This window comes from Engystomops pustulosus, chromosome 2 (assembly GCF_040894005.1).
Source record: "Engystomops pustulosus chromosome 2, aEngPut4.maternal, whole genome shotgun sequence".
NCBI classification, from domain to species: domain Eukaryota; kingdom Metazoa; phylum Chordata; class Amphibia; order Anura; family Leptodactylidae; genus Engystomops; species Engystomops pustulosus.
The window spans coordinates 105,724,111-105,741,742 of record NC_092412.1 but is presented as its reverse complement, the minus strand read 5'-3'; the positions used below and the strand labels follow the sequence as shown (position 1 = coordinate 105,741,742).

The window sequence follows — 17,632 nt, the reverse complement described above, 5'->3', positions numbered from 1 at the left end:
TCGTATCACTTTTCTTATTGGTCAGAGTTTGATCACAATGTATTCAGAGTTTTACATAGTTCATTCACTTATGTCCGAGTGTGATGCAACAATGCTTCTTTTTGTAGCAGAAAAATCATCTTTAAACTGTTTCCCATCTTCTCTGCTTTCAGCGACTTCCTGAAACTTGTGCATGAAAAACTGACCGCACTAATAATTATAATCTTTATTTATATTGCACCATCAAAGTCTGCAACACTTTAAAACACTAGGATAACCCTTGTGCTGTCAGTTTTTTTTCACATTTTTTCCCCAGACTCGCATCAAAGCAAGAAAATAACTGATGTGTGTAAAGATCTATTGAATAGCTATGTGTCAGTTTAGTGCAAGTCCAATGGGATGATGGATTTACACAAGAAAAAACACTTGTGGGTGAAGGGCTCGAGACTGTGGAGTCATATTTTGCCATCTTTTAGTTTAGTTTTTAGTTCTAACAAAACTGTCCCAAAATTTTGACACATTTGTATAATTTAGGGTGCACTTTTCAATAAAGCCAAAAACTTCTTGTTGAACTTGTTGGAAAAAGTGTCTTAAAACGATCACCTGTCCCTTCTTCACCCGGCTTGCGGCTCACGACTTCTGTTTGTTCACACGGACATATAAATGGAGCCTAATTGTGAATCATGGTGGAACTTCACTGATTATAGGCTTCACTTTATTTAGTAACTTTACATATAGATTTAAGGCTCTGGTAACCATACAAACAAAAATTGTTTATTATTTCTTATACGGTAGTAAACAGATAGTTAACACTGCACAAATAAATACATAAAAAAATTCTGCAATCCAAATATTTGTTACATCACTGAAATGTAATAACATGTTTATTATTCCTCTGTAGTACACACACCTTCATGTATACACTGTTTTATAGCTGTGCATATATGACAGATTATTTAAGACCTATTGCCATAGTTAGTATGGGGCCAGTTGTTTCTTCGATTAAGCATACAGGCTTCTTTGTATCAAATAACCATGTTTTATATTATTTAAACATAAAAAATGTACTAAAGCATGACTTTGTGGTGTAGTGAAGGTGGAAATAATTACAATGAAACATGAATCATTATGTCTGGCCAGTTTAGAATTTTCCATTAAGTAAAACAGCTTTTGGCAGTTTACTGTGATTAGCATTCTATTAAAGGATGTGCTATGCTGTCACTTACCTCTCAGAATGGTACATGGAGACACAAGTATTGTTACTGCTGAACTTTTCATGCCTGGCACAAATGCTTCATTTTCTTAGCAATGTTATTTAATAAACAAATTAAAATATACACAGAAACATAAAGAATCTAAGGAACAGAAGCAGTATTCTTAGCATATCCATAAAAGAATAAAATTGGTGAGGCTCTGTGTGAACGGAACAGGAAGCAAATAAATAACTCCTTACTCTCTAGTGGTCACACCAGGTTACTACACATAAACTTCTATTTATTTAAACAGGAGCAAAGTTTCAGTGGCTCATTCAGCCAATACAGAGAGAACGGACATGTCAGCCTACTGCTCTACTGTCTGAGAAAAGCAGATCTTTTGGGGTGCTGTGTGTTAAACTCCCATCAATCTGTAACTGATGACCTATCCTTATGTTATGGAATCTTCCTGACCTACATCTATGGCCTCTCATCTCGCTAAACCAGTTCCCGATACTATAATGACAAGATGAAAAAATAGTGCTGCCTATAGATATGTGACTTTTCCTCTTGGAAGATATTTACTGGTTTGGCTATTATCTTAAGTGACAAGGCTTCTTAAAAGTCAGACACTGATGTGATGGGAGTAAGCATTATTACGGTAACACTGAGGCATAGTTTTTCTTTTTCCACCCTGGAAAATGTTAAATTAAAACCTTAAATTAAAGTAGAAACAATATTTTACTGAGGCTTCACAATTTGGCACCTAATAGATTTAATTTCTCTAATAAACCTGTGCTGATTTACAATCTCCTTGCAGAAAGAATACCCACACAGCTTACTTCCAACAGCCCAGGAAATGGGAACAATCAACGCTGAACCATTATCTTTGAAGGTCTCAATAATGCCACATGGGCTGCATGTATTTGTTTCTTTCACTAAAGGCCAGTAAATGTAGCTTCTGCTTTACATGCCTGTGATGTGACATTCCTCAGTCACATGTCCTGAACGGCATACTTCTCTCCAAATCAAGTGATGACTGAGCTGCAATACCAAACACAGCCACTATACAATGCACTACTGTTGGTACACTGTGGAAGCTGCCTGTGAAGTTAATTTTAGAAGCTGTGGCACTTCTGAATGCAGTAGTCTCTTCTAACAACTGATCATGCAAATGGAAGACACCTGTCTATGTGATATTTAATTATCTTTCCTAAATTAATTAAAAATCTTAGAATGTCCCCTTTAACCAGGTTTATTAATTCAGACAATTTTATATGTTGTACTAGACAATTCATTAAAATATCTGACATTCATGATAAAATATATAAACACTTTAAATGTTAGTATTCTATCATTATATTCTATACTGCTGAGACACTCATTGTGGGAGAAATTTACATTCATGTTATATATACCCATGCATGTTTATACATACAAAGCTATATATTCTTTATAACTAGAACTTTGTTATGTAGATACAATACTAAGCACACATACTATCACATTGTGTATTTTGCACATAAGATGCTTTGGCATTCCTGGCAGAGAAACACTACATATGTGGATCATGACTGTTGGAGTTGAATCCAAGTGAACAACTGTATTCTATTTTAGGCACTGACAAGTATGTCCATGAGAACGTTGAGAGGAGAACAAGCAGCACATGAGAGTATGAAATTACATCCCCGACTCATTCTCTATAATGTATTAAACTCATTTCAATACTATTCTCCCTTAGTCATTAGCCCGGAACTACTGTGTTATTTGGTTTTAGACAGACAACAAATAAAGTTGGAAGTGACAAAACTTTTTACAGTACAAATTCATGGAAAAATCTCCAGATATGAGAAAGCTGGGTCCACTATTGTAAAAGATAACTGAAAATGTGAAGAGGTTTTAAGCTTAAAACGTGCTTATTAAGTGTTTATTTAGTGTGGACCACAATGGTATGTCCTACTAGAAGAAACAGAAGTCCTGCCAACAAAGAAAAGAATATTCCAAATGGTGCCAGCATGAATGACCAGCCATAGCGAATGTCCACAGAGTAACCAGGGCAATCTTCTTGTTTCATGTCTTGGTAACTCCTCACATCAGATACGCTTTGTACCCAGATGACATGCATCACCACCACAAATGTGAAAAATATACCTAAAAATAAAGATAAACGTTAAGCTGAAGATATTCTCCATGTCGCTAATACAGTATTGTGGTTGTAGGTGGTGCTATTTTTTCACATAAATACTACAATCATCTTCACATATGGGCGAAGGGCGTGTTGTGCTGCGACAGGGCGGGACCTAGTGCAGTCTATTGGACAATTCTATGCCAGACAAAACCTGGATTCCTAATACATCCAGTATACCCATCACAATACAATCATGTATTAAATTCTTAAAGGGGTTGTCAAGGACTAAGTATTTTTAAATATATGACCGGGGGTCTGTAAAAATAACTAACTAATAACTAAAATAAAAAAAAGAACTTTTACTTACCACTCTCTCCACTCCCATTCTCCAACAGCGCCACACGTCCATTGCCGGCTTCTCTATGTGTACAGAGGCTGTGATGACTTGTGTCTACAGTTTCACTCCTGCTACTGCATCAACTTTTTTATTTTTAAAGACTTACCCGCTATACGTGACTATGGTAGTCTTCTTATACTTGTTATCAATTGCCTCTTTCTTTCTAAAAACAACTTTTTACATTATGCTAATGAGCTTGAAGGGCTATGGAGTGTACCAGAACCCCTCTGTGCTGCAGATTCACAGGCTGTTAGAAAGAGTAGAACATGTCTACATCTGCTTGTGTAATCTAGCAGCAGCAGGAAAGACCTGCTCTGCTCATTGTAGCAGGCTGTGAAGCTACAGCACTGAGACTTTCTGTAAACACCACCAGAGCCCTTCAGGCTCATTGGCATAATTATAAAAGTTGATTTTAGAAGAAAGGAGGCCATGGATAATAAATATAAGAAGATTACTACAGTCACCGGTACCTGGATCTATGAGTAAGTGTCCCTGGTTTATCATGATGGTTTTTTTCAGATTTCCTTTAAGCCTTGACAAATATGACATAAGTTCAGTATTAGTTTTCAAATGAATCATAAAAGATTTTTGTGGGATCTAGTGGACTAATTATGTTGTCAGCAAAACGTCCAATGAGATTATGTTTGACACGTCAAATAATGCCTTTAGACTATGTTTTTCTTGCTGTCAAAAATGGTAGAACATGCAGATAATATAATTCAGCATCAGTGTGAGCAAACGAGTGACAACAATATGGAAGGATGATGAATCACATATCTGCATTCATACATTAAAGCTCACACATGAAAAGAATAAAAGGCTATCTAAGGGCGCCTCAAGCAGACAAAATGTGTGTTTAGTCAAAAATGTGTTTCATGAAACACATAAATATGAATGTGTCCGTCAACAGCCCTTTGATTCTTGAAGTTTAATACCATCACTATTAATTAAAATTGATATTTAGAAGAAAGCAATCAACTGTACTTTTTGAACAGACATTACAGAGGAAGTGTAAAATATTTGGAGGGGGTTAGAAATCTTTAATGAGAACGGCTTTTAAGTAAATTTCTTTTCATATGAATTAGCAAGTTTCCCTTTAAAAAAAAAAACATCACTAACTGCAAAGGTTTTCTTCCTGTCAAGCCACAGCTAGTGGAAACATGTCTAATGAGCCGAGACCCCAAAAAGATGTTGACATTTGATTAAAAAGGCCTAAGATGTAAACAGATAATTCATTAATGATCTTTCATGAAATGTTAAAGACTTTAATAAAGTAATGAGAGTGAACTTTAAGTCCTCAGTTTTAAAATCAATGTGTCACTTTCTGCTCTGTTTAGTTTCTAGGCATTTATATTTTATGAGTCTCTAATGTACATAGTGACATTGCTAAGTTAAGGAAATTTTCAAGTAAGGCGTTTAAGGCACATTCAAGAAAACCCTGCACATTATATTGTGATTGTGTAATATGTCAGTGAAAGATTAGACTCGACCCACTTAAAACTACATTATTATCACTTTAAAGTATTCTATAGCATTGTCTAAAAATCTCAGTGGGCTTGGATGTAATAACACAGCTTTATTCCTTTATTGTCCCCTTGCAATGTGAATACCTAACCAATATTAATAAAGCATGTTGATTTGTTAAAGGGAACCTGTTATGAGGATTTTACCCTATAAACCAGCACAAACCCATTATCTGGTTACAGGATAACAATGATATCCTAGACAGTGATTGAGCATCATGCAGAAAAAGATATCTGAACTCTGTATACAAATCACCTATACAGAGTCATGAAGTGGAGAAAAGTCACACTGGGATGTCCCATCACGGCATGAATCCTGTCTCGTAGGACAAATGCATCGTCTTTGGCTCTACCATCAGCAGCTGCCGACAACAAAGCATCAACAAAGTCAGAAGGGGGCATCCCTGTGTGAGTCTTCTCTAGCCCATGACTATTTACAAGTCATTCATATACAGCCTTTAGATGCTGAATCTCCCAGACTTTATAGAAGGACATCATTGTGATCCTCTTATACTCATGTTTAACATGTTGGCAGTTTGTGGGCCTTAATCGTTTAAAAACTTATTGGTGGCTGATTGAGTAGCACTTCTGCCTGGGTTCGAGTCCCACCCAGGTAAACAAAGAGTTTGTATGTTCTCTCTGTGTTTGCGTGGGTTTCCTCCAGGTCCTCCGGTTTCCTCCCACACTAAAAAACATACTGGTAGGTTGTTTAGATTGTGGGCCCCATGGGGACAGGGACCGATTTGTCATGTTTTGTTCAGTGCTGCGTAATCTGTAGGCGCTATATAAAGAATTATTATTAAATTATGATACTTTCTCAACTCTGTTATACACGCTGCTTATGTACACAGAGCCAAACGATGTGACACAGTTCATTATGTTCTCTGATATGTTCCCCGATACAGGGTTGAGTAAAAAGCACTGTGTGTGGAGGTATAAAGGTGATAAAACGAGGCTCAAAACATTGCCATTGCATGTAATCATAAAAAAGACATACCTACTGTGTGGGGGTCACAAAAAGAAGACATCCCTGCTGCAAAGGGAACAAAGGTGAAACATACAACTACATGAGGGCATAAAGGTGACTGAGTATCACTAGTAGTTTCAAAATGGGAATATTATTACTGCATGGGGATTTCTAGGAAACTTTAATAACATTGTGTGTAAATCAAAGGGAAACTGTCAACAGCTTTTAGTCCAATAAACTACTAGCCCTCTCAGGCAGGGTATGAAATACCCTTTCAAGAAAATTCTATTTTCAGTGAAATCTCACATAAATCTCTCAAGATTACCTATAAAAAATCTCCTCCAATGTCATGTAAAAAAGGAGCTGAAAACTGTCATTTTTTCTACCTTAGATTCACATTATAGAAGAAATGCTAGAAAGGAATTTTGTATACCCTACCTGGGGGATGGCTAGTAGTTTATTGGCGTAAAAGCTGGAGACAGGTTCCATTTCCAATAACTTGGACAATGACCAATGACAGTGAATAGTACTTCCCCAAATAATATTTCTACATTTTCCACATTTTAATTTTTTACACTTTCATTTTCTACAATTATGATTACCCCATTGATACTAGTGTACTTTTTAGTGCCTCTGGTGCTGTACACTAGTACGACAGTTGACTTTTCTCCAATTTGTTTCCAATAGCTATATTAATAAATACAAATGTTAATCTGATCTATGCCCAGATTGCTGCCACAGGCTGACAGTGTGTCATAAAGGAGGGGCAGCCCAGTGAGTGAGTGGAAGAATGGGAGTTATAATACTGTATATATGGATGGGAACACAGAAGTAAGTTAATGGTCTCTAGAAGTAGAGTCAGAGGGGTCATGGTATTTAGGAGTGAAGAAACAGGAGGTAAAGTCTATAAAAGCTGGGAAACAGGGATTTATAATATACTAGCTATAACCCCAACGCTGCCCGGGAAAGTAAATAACTGCTCTTAGTTATAAAAAAATAGAATGGGTTAACAAAAAAGATTTTATAAGTATCTATTTATGCACAAGGAAAAAGGCAGCACTGCAATGCAAGTAGGCAAGTAAGGTAAAAAGGTGGTGTCTATATTCCATAGTGATTAGTGGCCACTTATCACTATGGAGTAAAGACACCACCTTTTCACCTTACATCTACCTACATTGGAGTGGTGCTTTTTTCCTTGGACATATTTTGAAGGACCTGTTCTCCTTGCTCTGGTAGCCTACAACTGCCTTTTTTTTTAACAATTGTGCTGCTGAGAACTTTCCATAATTATCTATCTATATCTATGTACGCCTGTATCGCTCTGTCTGTCTCTCTGTCTTTCTCTCTCTCTGTCGCTCTCTGTCTGTCTCTCTCTGACTGTCTATCTGTCCCTCTCTCTCTGTCTCTATTAATCTCTGTCTGTCTCTATCTCTGTCCGTCTGTGTGTATGTCTCTGTATCTGTCTCTGCCTTTCTCTCTGAATCTCTCTCTGTCTGTCTGTCTCCCTATCTCTCTGTCTGTCTATCTCTATCTATCTATCTATCTATCTCTATCTGTCTGTCTCTCTCTCTCTCTTTTTCTCCCTGTCTGTCTGTTTCCCTTCTCACTCTGTCTGTCTCTCTCTCGTCTGTCTGTCTGTCTCTCTCTCTCTGTTGTTTCTGGTGCTTTCTCATAGGTCTTGATGTATCTTAGAGTGCACATTGAGGTTTGGATTTTGAGGCATGAACAGTTTTACTGGAAATCTCCATCACATATTGGTAGTTTGTCTATTGTACATACATTCTTTTACAATTGTGCTGCTGAGAACTTCCCTTAATTATCTATATCTAGCTACGTCTTTAGCGCTCTGTCTGTCTCTCTGTCTATCTCTCTCTGTCTTTCTCTGTCTTTCAGTGTCTCACTGTCTATGTCCCTATTACCTCACACATAAGCTGTCTTAGGGTTCATTCACATCCTGGGTGAGCACAGTGCTGGGGTAAGGGAGAAGCGCTCTTCACCCCTCCTCCCTCCAGAGGCAGACAAGCAGCCGTGGTGCAAAGGACAAGTTCTATACTTGGGGCTACCTGACTTGGTCACAGTGTGGTGAAGCATTTTGTGCTCACCACACCGTGACCGGGAGCCATAGAAGTCTATGGGAACTGTGATCTGGTCACAAATTATGCAACGAGATCACGGCCCCAATAGCGGTCGTGTGAATGTACCCGTATACTCATTGCCTATAGTAACTAATCAAAGCTCAGAGCTCATATTAATGACCTGTGGCAAAATAGAAGATTAGCTATGATTGGTTGACAACTGCTACAGCAGCGACAGACAGTGGCTCCAGTGATGTGAAAACGATGGCCTAATAACCAGTAAGGTTAAGAGGGAACTCAGTCCACAACCTGGAATGGAGTTTACTACCTCCTACATCACCCACAAGTAAAAAATAGTTTGTGTAGGGCACTTTAGAAGCTTTCTACATATGCAATTCCAGTGCTTTTTATGCGACCCAGAACACCACCGCTTAACCAGATTTACAATCCCTTGCAAAAAGGTGTCGAAAAAAAATGTGCACCAGCAGACAGGACCTAACCTAGTGATCTAAAAAGATAATTTACATAAATGTAGATAGAATTTTCCGAAGCCTGCTATGCCGAAGCCTGCTATGGGGCCCTGCCACTCCTAGTTACGCCACTGGCTCCAGTCACTGTCTATGAAAGCAGTGGGAGATAGCTAAGCACAGCACTTGGCTATTTCCATTATTCCCAAAAAATTAATGAAGCAGGAACATGCTCATTCTGCTGGTCTGTGACAACAGGATTCCCTTTCTCATGATTGGTGGGGGTTCCCAGCATTTGGACCCTTAGGATGCGTTCTCATGGTATGTTTTGGTTGTGCTTTCATTGCGTTTTGAACTGCAACAGCTTAGGAAAGGTGATTTGCCTAATTACATTATTGTTAACACTTGCATTTACAAAACGCATCGTAAACACGATGTTAACACATGCTCCCCTTAGCTATTCTAATGTATTTCAAAAAGCAACCAGAACGCGCCATGTGAACGCGCCCTTACCGATCAAGGATAAAATACCAGAGCGCTTCATTATATGAACAGATAATAAGATGTTCCTAAAAGAAAGCATACGTTAGGTCTTCTTAAACAGGCCACTACTGCATTTAAAGATCTAAAGAAAAAGTTGAGAGCCCACTGCTATAATTGCTAGGTTTACACTTATTTGTTCTACTAAAGGTGGAGACTAATTCCTACATTCATTGTTATTCCTTAACCGTTGTATTACTGAGTATGTGTAATGTACTTGCTTGTCAGTGTACTGCAGAGCATCTCAACACAGTGATTTAAAGATAATTAAGCAGATAATTAGACAACATCATTGTTGTCACTTGCCAGTTGCCTTCTTTCAATATGTCATCAGTGTCCTGGTAATTAGGCACAACACCACAGGGGTGATCTAAATGTAATTTAAGGAGAATTTAGAAAAAAAACCATAATAGTCAATGTCAGATTGCAGGAAACAATCTGACATTTCTCCCTTAAATCTAAACTACTAAAAAAGTAACTTGGTAAAAACTGTTCTGTGTATACAGATATAACTCAGAACTATATACACCATATTGAACCGATGCTGCTAGTCACAGCCATCACTGACTACAGAGATGATGTCTGCATGTACAGTATAGTATGCATACAAATAAATGACCGATTTCTGTCAAATCAGACCAATATTCAATAAAATGGTATGTGATCATGAACATCCTAGTGTCTACAGGCCAATTCTTGGTATTGTATCATTATTCTGGAAAGCATTATTTTTCTCACTCACAGTTGGGAATCTACTTTTGCATGTGGGATTTGCTTACTGTTACCTGCAGTCACAGTATGTTGAGAGGGGTGTCTGGGCTAACACCAACACCAACACGATACCGCGGTTTAAAACGGTAACTAAAATAAGCTCCGGCACCAGCTCACCCTGAGCTGGTGCCCGGTATTGCCATCGGAAACCTGCCACTTCAAGTGGTAGGTTTCCTTTAATCTTCCCGCAAGCTCCATCGCTGAGGAGAGTAGTTGGGGTTCCCTTCCCCCATAATTGGCACTTTTGTGCTGCTTCTTTTTTTTGGGGGGGTGGGGTCGCCGATCTTTCTAATTCTCTTGAATTCAGATAATGCTTTTTTGTTTTCATGAAAAGTATTGTATTGATATTGAGCATTGTGATACTTTTCCAGGCATCATATTTCACTCAAAATTCAGATATCAGTGCAACCCTATAACAGTGTTAGTGGAGGGTATTTTCTGTCTGGTAGCTCTCTTCATATCAACTTGGGAACGTCATGGTTAGGGGTTATTTTTCATCCTGAGCTTTTAACATGATGCACTCAAAAAAAGGAAAGAGAAATGTAAAGTGACATACTGCTAACCACTGTTATTTCCTTTAAATTATTTGACCAACAGTACATACATAGCATCAAGGTAAAGCATGTGTGATGTGCTGACAAGATTTGCTTACCAGCTGTGATAAAAAGGCCACCTCCTGCTTTATAGAGTCTGTAGTTCACAAAAGGAGCTGCACAGATGATTATGAACCCTCCAGCAACAACTGTGACCACACCGAGGAGCATAAAAATGTTCCAAAATCCTCGATATACTAAAATGAAATATGAAGCATGTCAGAAAAAAAACGATTTTATAAATGCAGCTGAAAAAAACAACATATCAGGTGGAATAAAGCACTTCTGTTGCTAAAGAAAATCCACATGTGCAATGTTAGAAGGCAGACAAGTTTAAAGGAAACTTACCATCACGGATCTGCAAAAGGCTTCGCCACACCCCAGTAGCCTGTGTTGATACGCCTACCAGTCCTATTATCACACTCCCTCCTTCAGCTGCCGGACTTCATCCCAAAGCCGGAGATATCCGTATGTGCAGTAGAAAATAATGAATCTAACGCGTATGCATATAGAAGATGAGGCCGCGCAACTGAAGGGGGAGTGCAATGAAGTTGTGGTAGGCGGATCAACACAGGCTACTGGGGGATAAAGTAGCCTTTACTCCCACTTCACGGCGAAGTTACTCCACGCCCCAGTAGTCTCTGCGGATCATTTACATATATCAAAGAAAATACTGAATGTAATGCTTATACAAAAGCATTATGGAGGTGAGAAGTATAACAGGAACTTACCATCAGATCTACCTTACTAGGTAGATTCATGATAGTAGGTTTCCTCTAAAGACAAAGGGGGGGAATTATTTTGCCCCCAGTTTTCCGGCAGAGATCTCTGCCAGTTCAGAGAGTTTACTGGTCTGCACACATTTTTTGGAGGTGCCAGGGCAGAAAATGGAGTGGGTCCAGATTGGAAACCTGACGGAGACTATAGTTTGAAACCTCAGTCTGGACAGACTTGGTCTAAACAGCAGAGCAACCTGGTCTAAATGCGTTTGTGCCTGCATCTACGGGACAAAAAGGGGGAATTTTAAGACTGGTGTTTTAAACGTCATTGTTAAATTACCCCTAATGCATTATATAAAAGTATAAAAAATAGGTACTTTTGTCTGAAGTGGGAATTCTGTCAGCTTTCAATATTTCATGCTTATGCTCTTTCATGGTCAGCCACAAAAATGTATTCTACAGACTTCAAGGGAACCAGTCACCATTTAATCTACAAGCAGTATGGTATAGAGCAAGGGAAGGTGAGCGAGACGTAGGCCTTATGCACACTAATGCTGATTTTTCTACAGCTAGCACACCTCTCGATTCAATTCTATGGGCACATGCCCAAGGTGATGGATTCCATGGCCCGGTGTATGAGCCCTCTTTCCAAGAGATAGAGCAGGTCCTATTCCTAATGTGGCCCATGCAGTCTTTTGTCATTGGCAGGTGAGCAGTACACGAGACACAAGAATATAATACAGTTATGTCATGTGTTGTTAAGGTGTTTAAAAAGGGTTGGCCCCTTATATATAATCTGCTTTGGAGCATAAGTAAATCACACCTTCATGTTTGCCCATATGAGAGAGCTAACAAAATTAAAAAATACTGCATGATGATGGAATTAAAAAGAAACCAGGATCGATATACATACCAACTGCAGAATGATACGCTGTAGAGTTATTGTCATCTCTGCTCCTTGGAAATGGAGAAAGGTAGGCATGTGTGCAATTCTTTGTTGGAGCTTGATTGGCTAAAGAAAATATGTAACAATTTTCAAATGTATCAACAACACCATTTGATACGTAAATTATATATATTTTGTTAGTTTACAAGTTTCCATCATAGAAAGTAAAGGGTGATTCTCTTACCTAAATTCTTTATCCCCCTACAACTCCACTAAATGCATATTTAATTTGTGCAGAATAAAACCACTAATGTACCATTTATACTTGAGTATAAGCCGACCCGGATATTAGCCGAGACCCCTAATTTTGCAGCAAAAAACTGGGAAAACCTATTGACAGGAGTATAAGCCTAGGGTGGGAAATGCATTGTAGTATATAGCTAGTCAGCCCCCTCCCCCCTAGCATATAGCCATCCAGCCCCAGCCCTCAGTATATAGCCAGCTTTCTGCCCAAGTATATCGCCAGTTCCCTGCCCAAATATATAGCCAGACCCCTGCCACAAGTATATAGCAAGCCCCCCGCCCCAGTAGTTAGCCAAGTTAGCCAGCCCCCTGCCCCAGTAGTTATTCTGCCCCCTGCCCTAGTAGTGAGACAGCCACCTGTCCCAGTAGTTAGCCAGCCCCCTGCTCCTGTAGTAAGTCAGCCCACTGCCCCAGTAGTTAGCCAGACCCCTGCCCCAGTACTTAACCAGCCCCTTGCCCCAGTAGTTAACCAGCCCCCTGCTCCAGTAATTAGCCCTCCCCCTGCCCCAGTAGTTAGCCAGCCCCCTGCCACAGTACTTAGCCAGACCCCTGCCACAGTACTTAGCCAGACCCCTGCCTCAGGACTTAGCCAGCCCCGTGCTACTGTAGTCAGCCAGCCCCCTGCCCCTGTAGTAAGCCAGCCACCGTTTGTCTAATGACGAAGAAAAGGGAATGCGGTCCAGCCAGGCTCCAGATACAAATCGTTTCTTTATTCAGTGCAAAATAAAATATAACAATCCACTCCTGGTAGGCGTATAGCCTACGCGTTTCGGACGCTTGTCACGTCCTTAATCATGGCTATAGGGTACTAACACAGTAAGACTTATATAGCTTGGTACAAACAAGGGCACCTCCCCTCTCACGCCCTCATAAGCATTTCCGTTTCCGCCCATCTCCGGTCCATTAAAACCTCTGAACTATTACAATTTCTGTATGTGAAAAATAACAACATTCATCATTGACAAAAATCAGTATGATTCCTGTAAACAGCACATTGATCAGACCAATAATACGAGACCCAAGCAATATATATGCAATAGTCCGTGCAAGATCGTATTGCGTCACGTGACTTGGATCACGTGGTTGGTCACGTGATCCATCTGGGTCACAGAGGTGTATAATGTGATTCATTGCCCGTTGCTTGGTAACCCAACAACAGAAAGAGGGATATAGACAGGGTAATGGAAGTTCGTCAACGAAGAGAAAACCAGGGGTGTTCGACAATATTTTTTATTTACAGACAAAAGGAGTGAGTATGGGGGCCAAGTTTTCCCCATCCCTGGCCAACCTCACCATGTCTTGGTGGGAGGAACTCACTATTTACTCTCCCGACAACCCTTTTTTGAGCGACATTGAGTGGTATGGCAGGTACATAGACGATATTTTGATCGTCTGGCGGGGGGATGTGCCTGCCATACCACTCTTTATTGATTACCTGAATAATAATTTGTTCAATCTCAAATTCACTTTTATTGCTGATCCACACGATATTTCGTTCCTCGACTTATCTCTTCATGGTGCCACTGGTGAGAATATTAATGCCAGAACTTACCGTAAACCAACGGCAGGTAATACGATCATGCATGCCCAATCCCAACACCCACGTCACACGATCCAGGCCATCCCCGTAGGGGAATTAATAAGAACTAGGCGGAACTGTTCCAATATTTCTGATTTTTATGAAGAAGCATCTAAGGTCTGTGGTAGGCTTAGAAGTAGAGGTTACCCGAATTGGATACTGGAAAAAGCTTATAATAGAGCCTCTAACAAAAACAGACAAGATTTACTATATCCGCAACATTCTAAAACTCCCAAAAACCATCCCAAAATCCCCACTCTGGTCCTCCAGTACAGCCCACAGTTTAAAGCCATTTCTGACATCGTAAATCGCCATGTCCCCCTCCTAAAAACAGATCCTATATTGGAAAACATCCTTGGCAATGGATGCCGTATAGTTTCCAGACGAGGCCAGAGTTTAGGGAACTTGCTTTCTCCTTCCCTTTTCTCTACACAATCTAAATCTACGTGGCTTTCTACTCAGGGCTTTTTTAAGTGTGGAGCAACCCGGTGCCAAACCTGTAAATACGTAGCCAATAAAAAGAAGGACTTTATGTCAAGTGATGGCATGAAATGTTTTGTCATCAAAAAATTCTTAAACTGTAATACGGATAATGTAGTGTATATTATCCAATGTACCATTTGTAACCTTATGTATGTTGGGCACACTTCCCGCAGATTCAAGATACGGTTCCTAGAACACTTACGGGATATTTCCATCCCTACGGGTCGCAATCTTTCAGGCGCATCACAACATTTTGTTACATGTCATAATGGAGATGTACAATACTTGACTACCTTTGCTATAGAGAAAGTCCATGTGAATGTTAGAGGTGGCAATATGGCAGCTCGTTTGGCTAGCAGGGAGGCTTATTGGATTTTTTCTTTGGGTACTCGTCTCCCACAAGGTCTCAATATGAGAAGAGAAATTATGTACCATTATTAGCCTTACCATGCGTGCCATCCGAGTTTCCTTTTCACTACCTGATGTATGACTAATGCCACCATGTCATTTGATACTTGCTTATTTTGCCACTTCGCTTTCTTTCCTTCCATTTTTAATATTTAAATTACTGTACTATATTCACAGAATTGATCCATTGTTGTTTTTAATGTATTATAGCGCATATTTTGGTCTAATATCTCTTTCCTTGGATTTAGACAAAGTTGCACCTACCGTGTCGTTGGAGAGAGCCTTGTTCGGTGGCGCCGCGAGGATCCTCGCCGATGCCCGGATCTGTCGTTTCTGTGGTTCCCGTCGGGGGTCCCCGCTGCGGTGCCGTCGGGACTCTTCTTCACCCCTGGTTTTCTCTTCGTTGACGAACTTCCATTACCCTGTCTATATCCCTCTTTCTGTTGTTGGGTTACCAAGCAACGGGCAATGAATCACATTATACACCTCTGTGACCCAGATGGATCACGTGACCAACCACGTGATCCAAGTCACGTGACGCAATACGATCTTGCACGGACTATTGCATATATATTGCTTGGGTCTCGTATTATTGGTCTGATCAATGTGCTGTTTACAGGAATCATACTGATTTTTGTCAATGATGAATGTTGTTATTTTTCACATACAGAAATTGTAATAGTTCAGAGGTTTTAATGGACCGGAGATGGGCGGAAACGGAAATGCTTATGAGGGCGTGAGAGGGGAGGTGCCCTTGTTTGTACCAAGCTATATAAGTCTTACTGTGTTAGTACCCTATAGCCATGATTAAGGACGTGACAAGCGTCCGAAACGCGTAGGCTATACGCCTACCAGGAGTGGATTGTTATATTTTATTTTGCACTGAATAAAGAAACGATTTGTATCTGGAGCCTGGCTGGACCGCATTCCCTTTTCTTCGTCATTTGATGTACCCCAGCAGCAGGGGGGGCCCGTGCCGGACTCGATACTGACGGGGAGGTGAGCTGGCAACTTTTTTTTTTTTTATACATTACCGTTTGTCTAATTCCTAAAACAAATAAAGTCAAAACTCACCTTTCCAGTGCCCCCCATGTCTTCTCTTCTTCAGTCCAGGAACAGCATGTCCGTGTGACTCTCCGGCCCACAAGCTGTGACGTCAGCCGCTGCTGACAAGAGAGTGTGTGCTGGACGGCAACACAATGTGATGACAGTGGCGGCACGAAAAGAAGAAGAGAAGACCAGAAGGGGAGCCGGAAAGGTTAGCTTTGAATTTTTTTTTTTCCTGGCATGAGTATAAGCCGAGTTTCAGTTTTTCAGCAGATTTTTTGTGCTGAAAAACTCGGCTTATACTCATTATACTCGGAAAAACAAAAGACAGTATTTTGTGAATTTTAAACAGTTGTTCAACATATAAAATACCTTTCCTACACCAATCAAGTGAATTATCCAGAGTAAAGGGATTTCAAAAAGTTTAAACACTTTTATGAACCCGATAACAAGGGGGTGTGGTTTCACAGGAATGTCGTCAGAAGAGATACACTAGTGTTTCAGACAGTTTTGCCCTGAGAGAAAGGCTTACTGCTTAAAGGAGTGTGGCCTAAGAAGCCATGCAATGAAAAACTGCTAAATCTGGGACACAGTTGTCAGGCATAAACTCAGTCATTAATTAGAGATGCAAATTAGACTAGGCCGTGTATAGAGCAAGTTATATCATTAGCATAATGGAAGTGTGATATATCTGGTGCAATATAATATTGTCTAGTCCATCATTGCACTGCCTAGCTGTAATATTTTGGCATGAACTAAGCCAACAAATAGAAGGTATAAAGTAAGACTAGACTATCATACATCATTCAGTACTAGACACTGTCTAGCCTAGCTTTTACACCGCACTAGTAAGTCTACGCCACTGTATCATGAATATATAACAGTGAATAATAGTGAATATTATGTTATTTATAATAAGATGTTTTTATCTAACAATATAAAAAAAAATCTTAACATCTTCAAAGCATTAAAAATATGTATTAAAATGTATCTTACTGATCCAAAAAGCTGACATGGTGCTATTATCTGTTCCTATTTCCCCATTAAACCAGCATCTCCAAAAGAAACCTTCATGATGCAATAGGATTGGTGCAACAACCTATGGATGACATAGAAAGAAAAAACATAAGATAAAATACACTGATATATTCATACTCTAAAGCAATATAAATTATAATGGGACCCCAAGACAATAAAAACAAAACTAACCCCATCTGTTTGGTTTTTCGAGCATTTTTCAACCTCCCTGGCAAGAAGCCAATAATCTGATCCAAAGGCCACCAAAAGGACTAAAATTCCCAAAGCACCAAAAAGACCACCAAAAAATATTCCAATGCTGAGCTTCATGCTTAAAGTGGGTTGAAAATGTTTAGCATGAACAATCCCTTCTAGATAAGATATTCCTCTTCTGTTTGTTAAGTAGTTTGTCTTCTAGCAGTTTGCAGGCAGCTAACTAGTAGAGTGAAATACGGGTAGGGCTTCTATTTTGGGATTTTGATTAAGCATCTCTGCTATGTTGCTATGACAGGGAGTGTCCAGTCCAAAATAACTGACCTTTGCGAGAAGTCAGGGAA

At 39.7% G+C, this 17,632-nt stretch overlaps 1 protein-coding gene across 1 annotated transcript; it reads right to left on the bottom strand.

Moving 5' to 3' along the window:
• Positions 1–731: 731 nt before the first annotated feature.
• TMEM182 (transmembrane protein 182) lies at positions 732–17,545 on the bottom strand. Its single transcript, XM_072135886.1, has 5 exons — positions 17,268–17,545; positions 17,055–17,157; positions 12,266–12,364; positions 10,693–10,830; positions 732–3,323 (listed from the first exon to the last, which is right to left on the bottom strand). Exons 1-5 carry the CDS (start codon positions 17,403–17,405, stop codon positions 3,100–3,102), a joined length of 702 nt encoding a protein of 233 aa, XP_071991987.1. The 5' UTR covers positions 17,406–17,545; the 3' UTR covers positions 732–3,099.
• Positions 17,546–17,632: the final 87 nt, after the last annotated feature.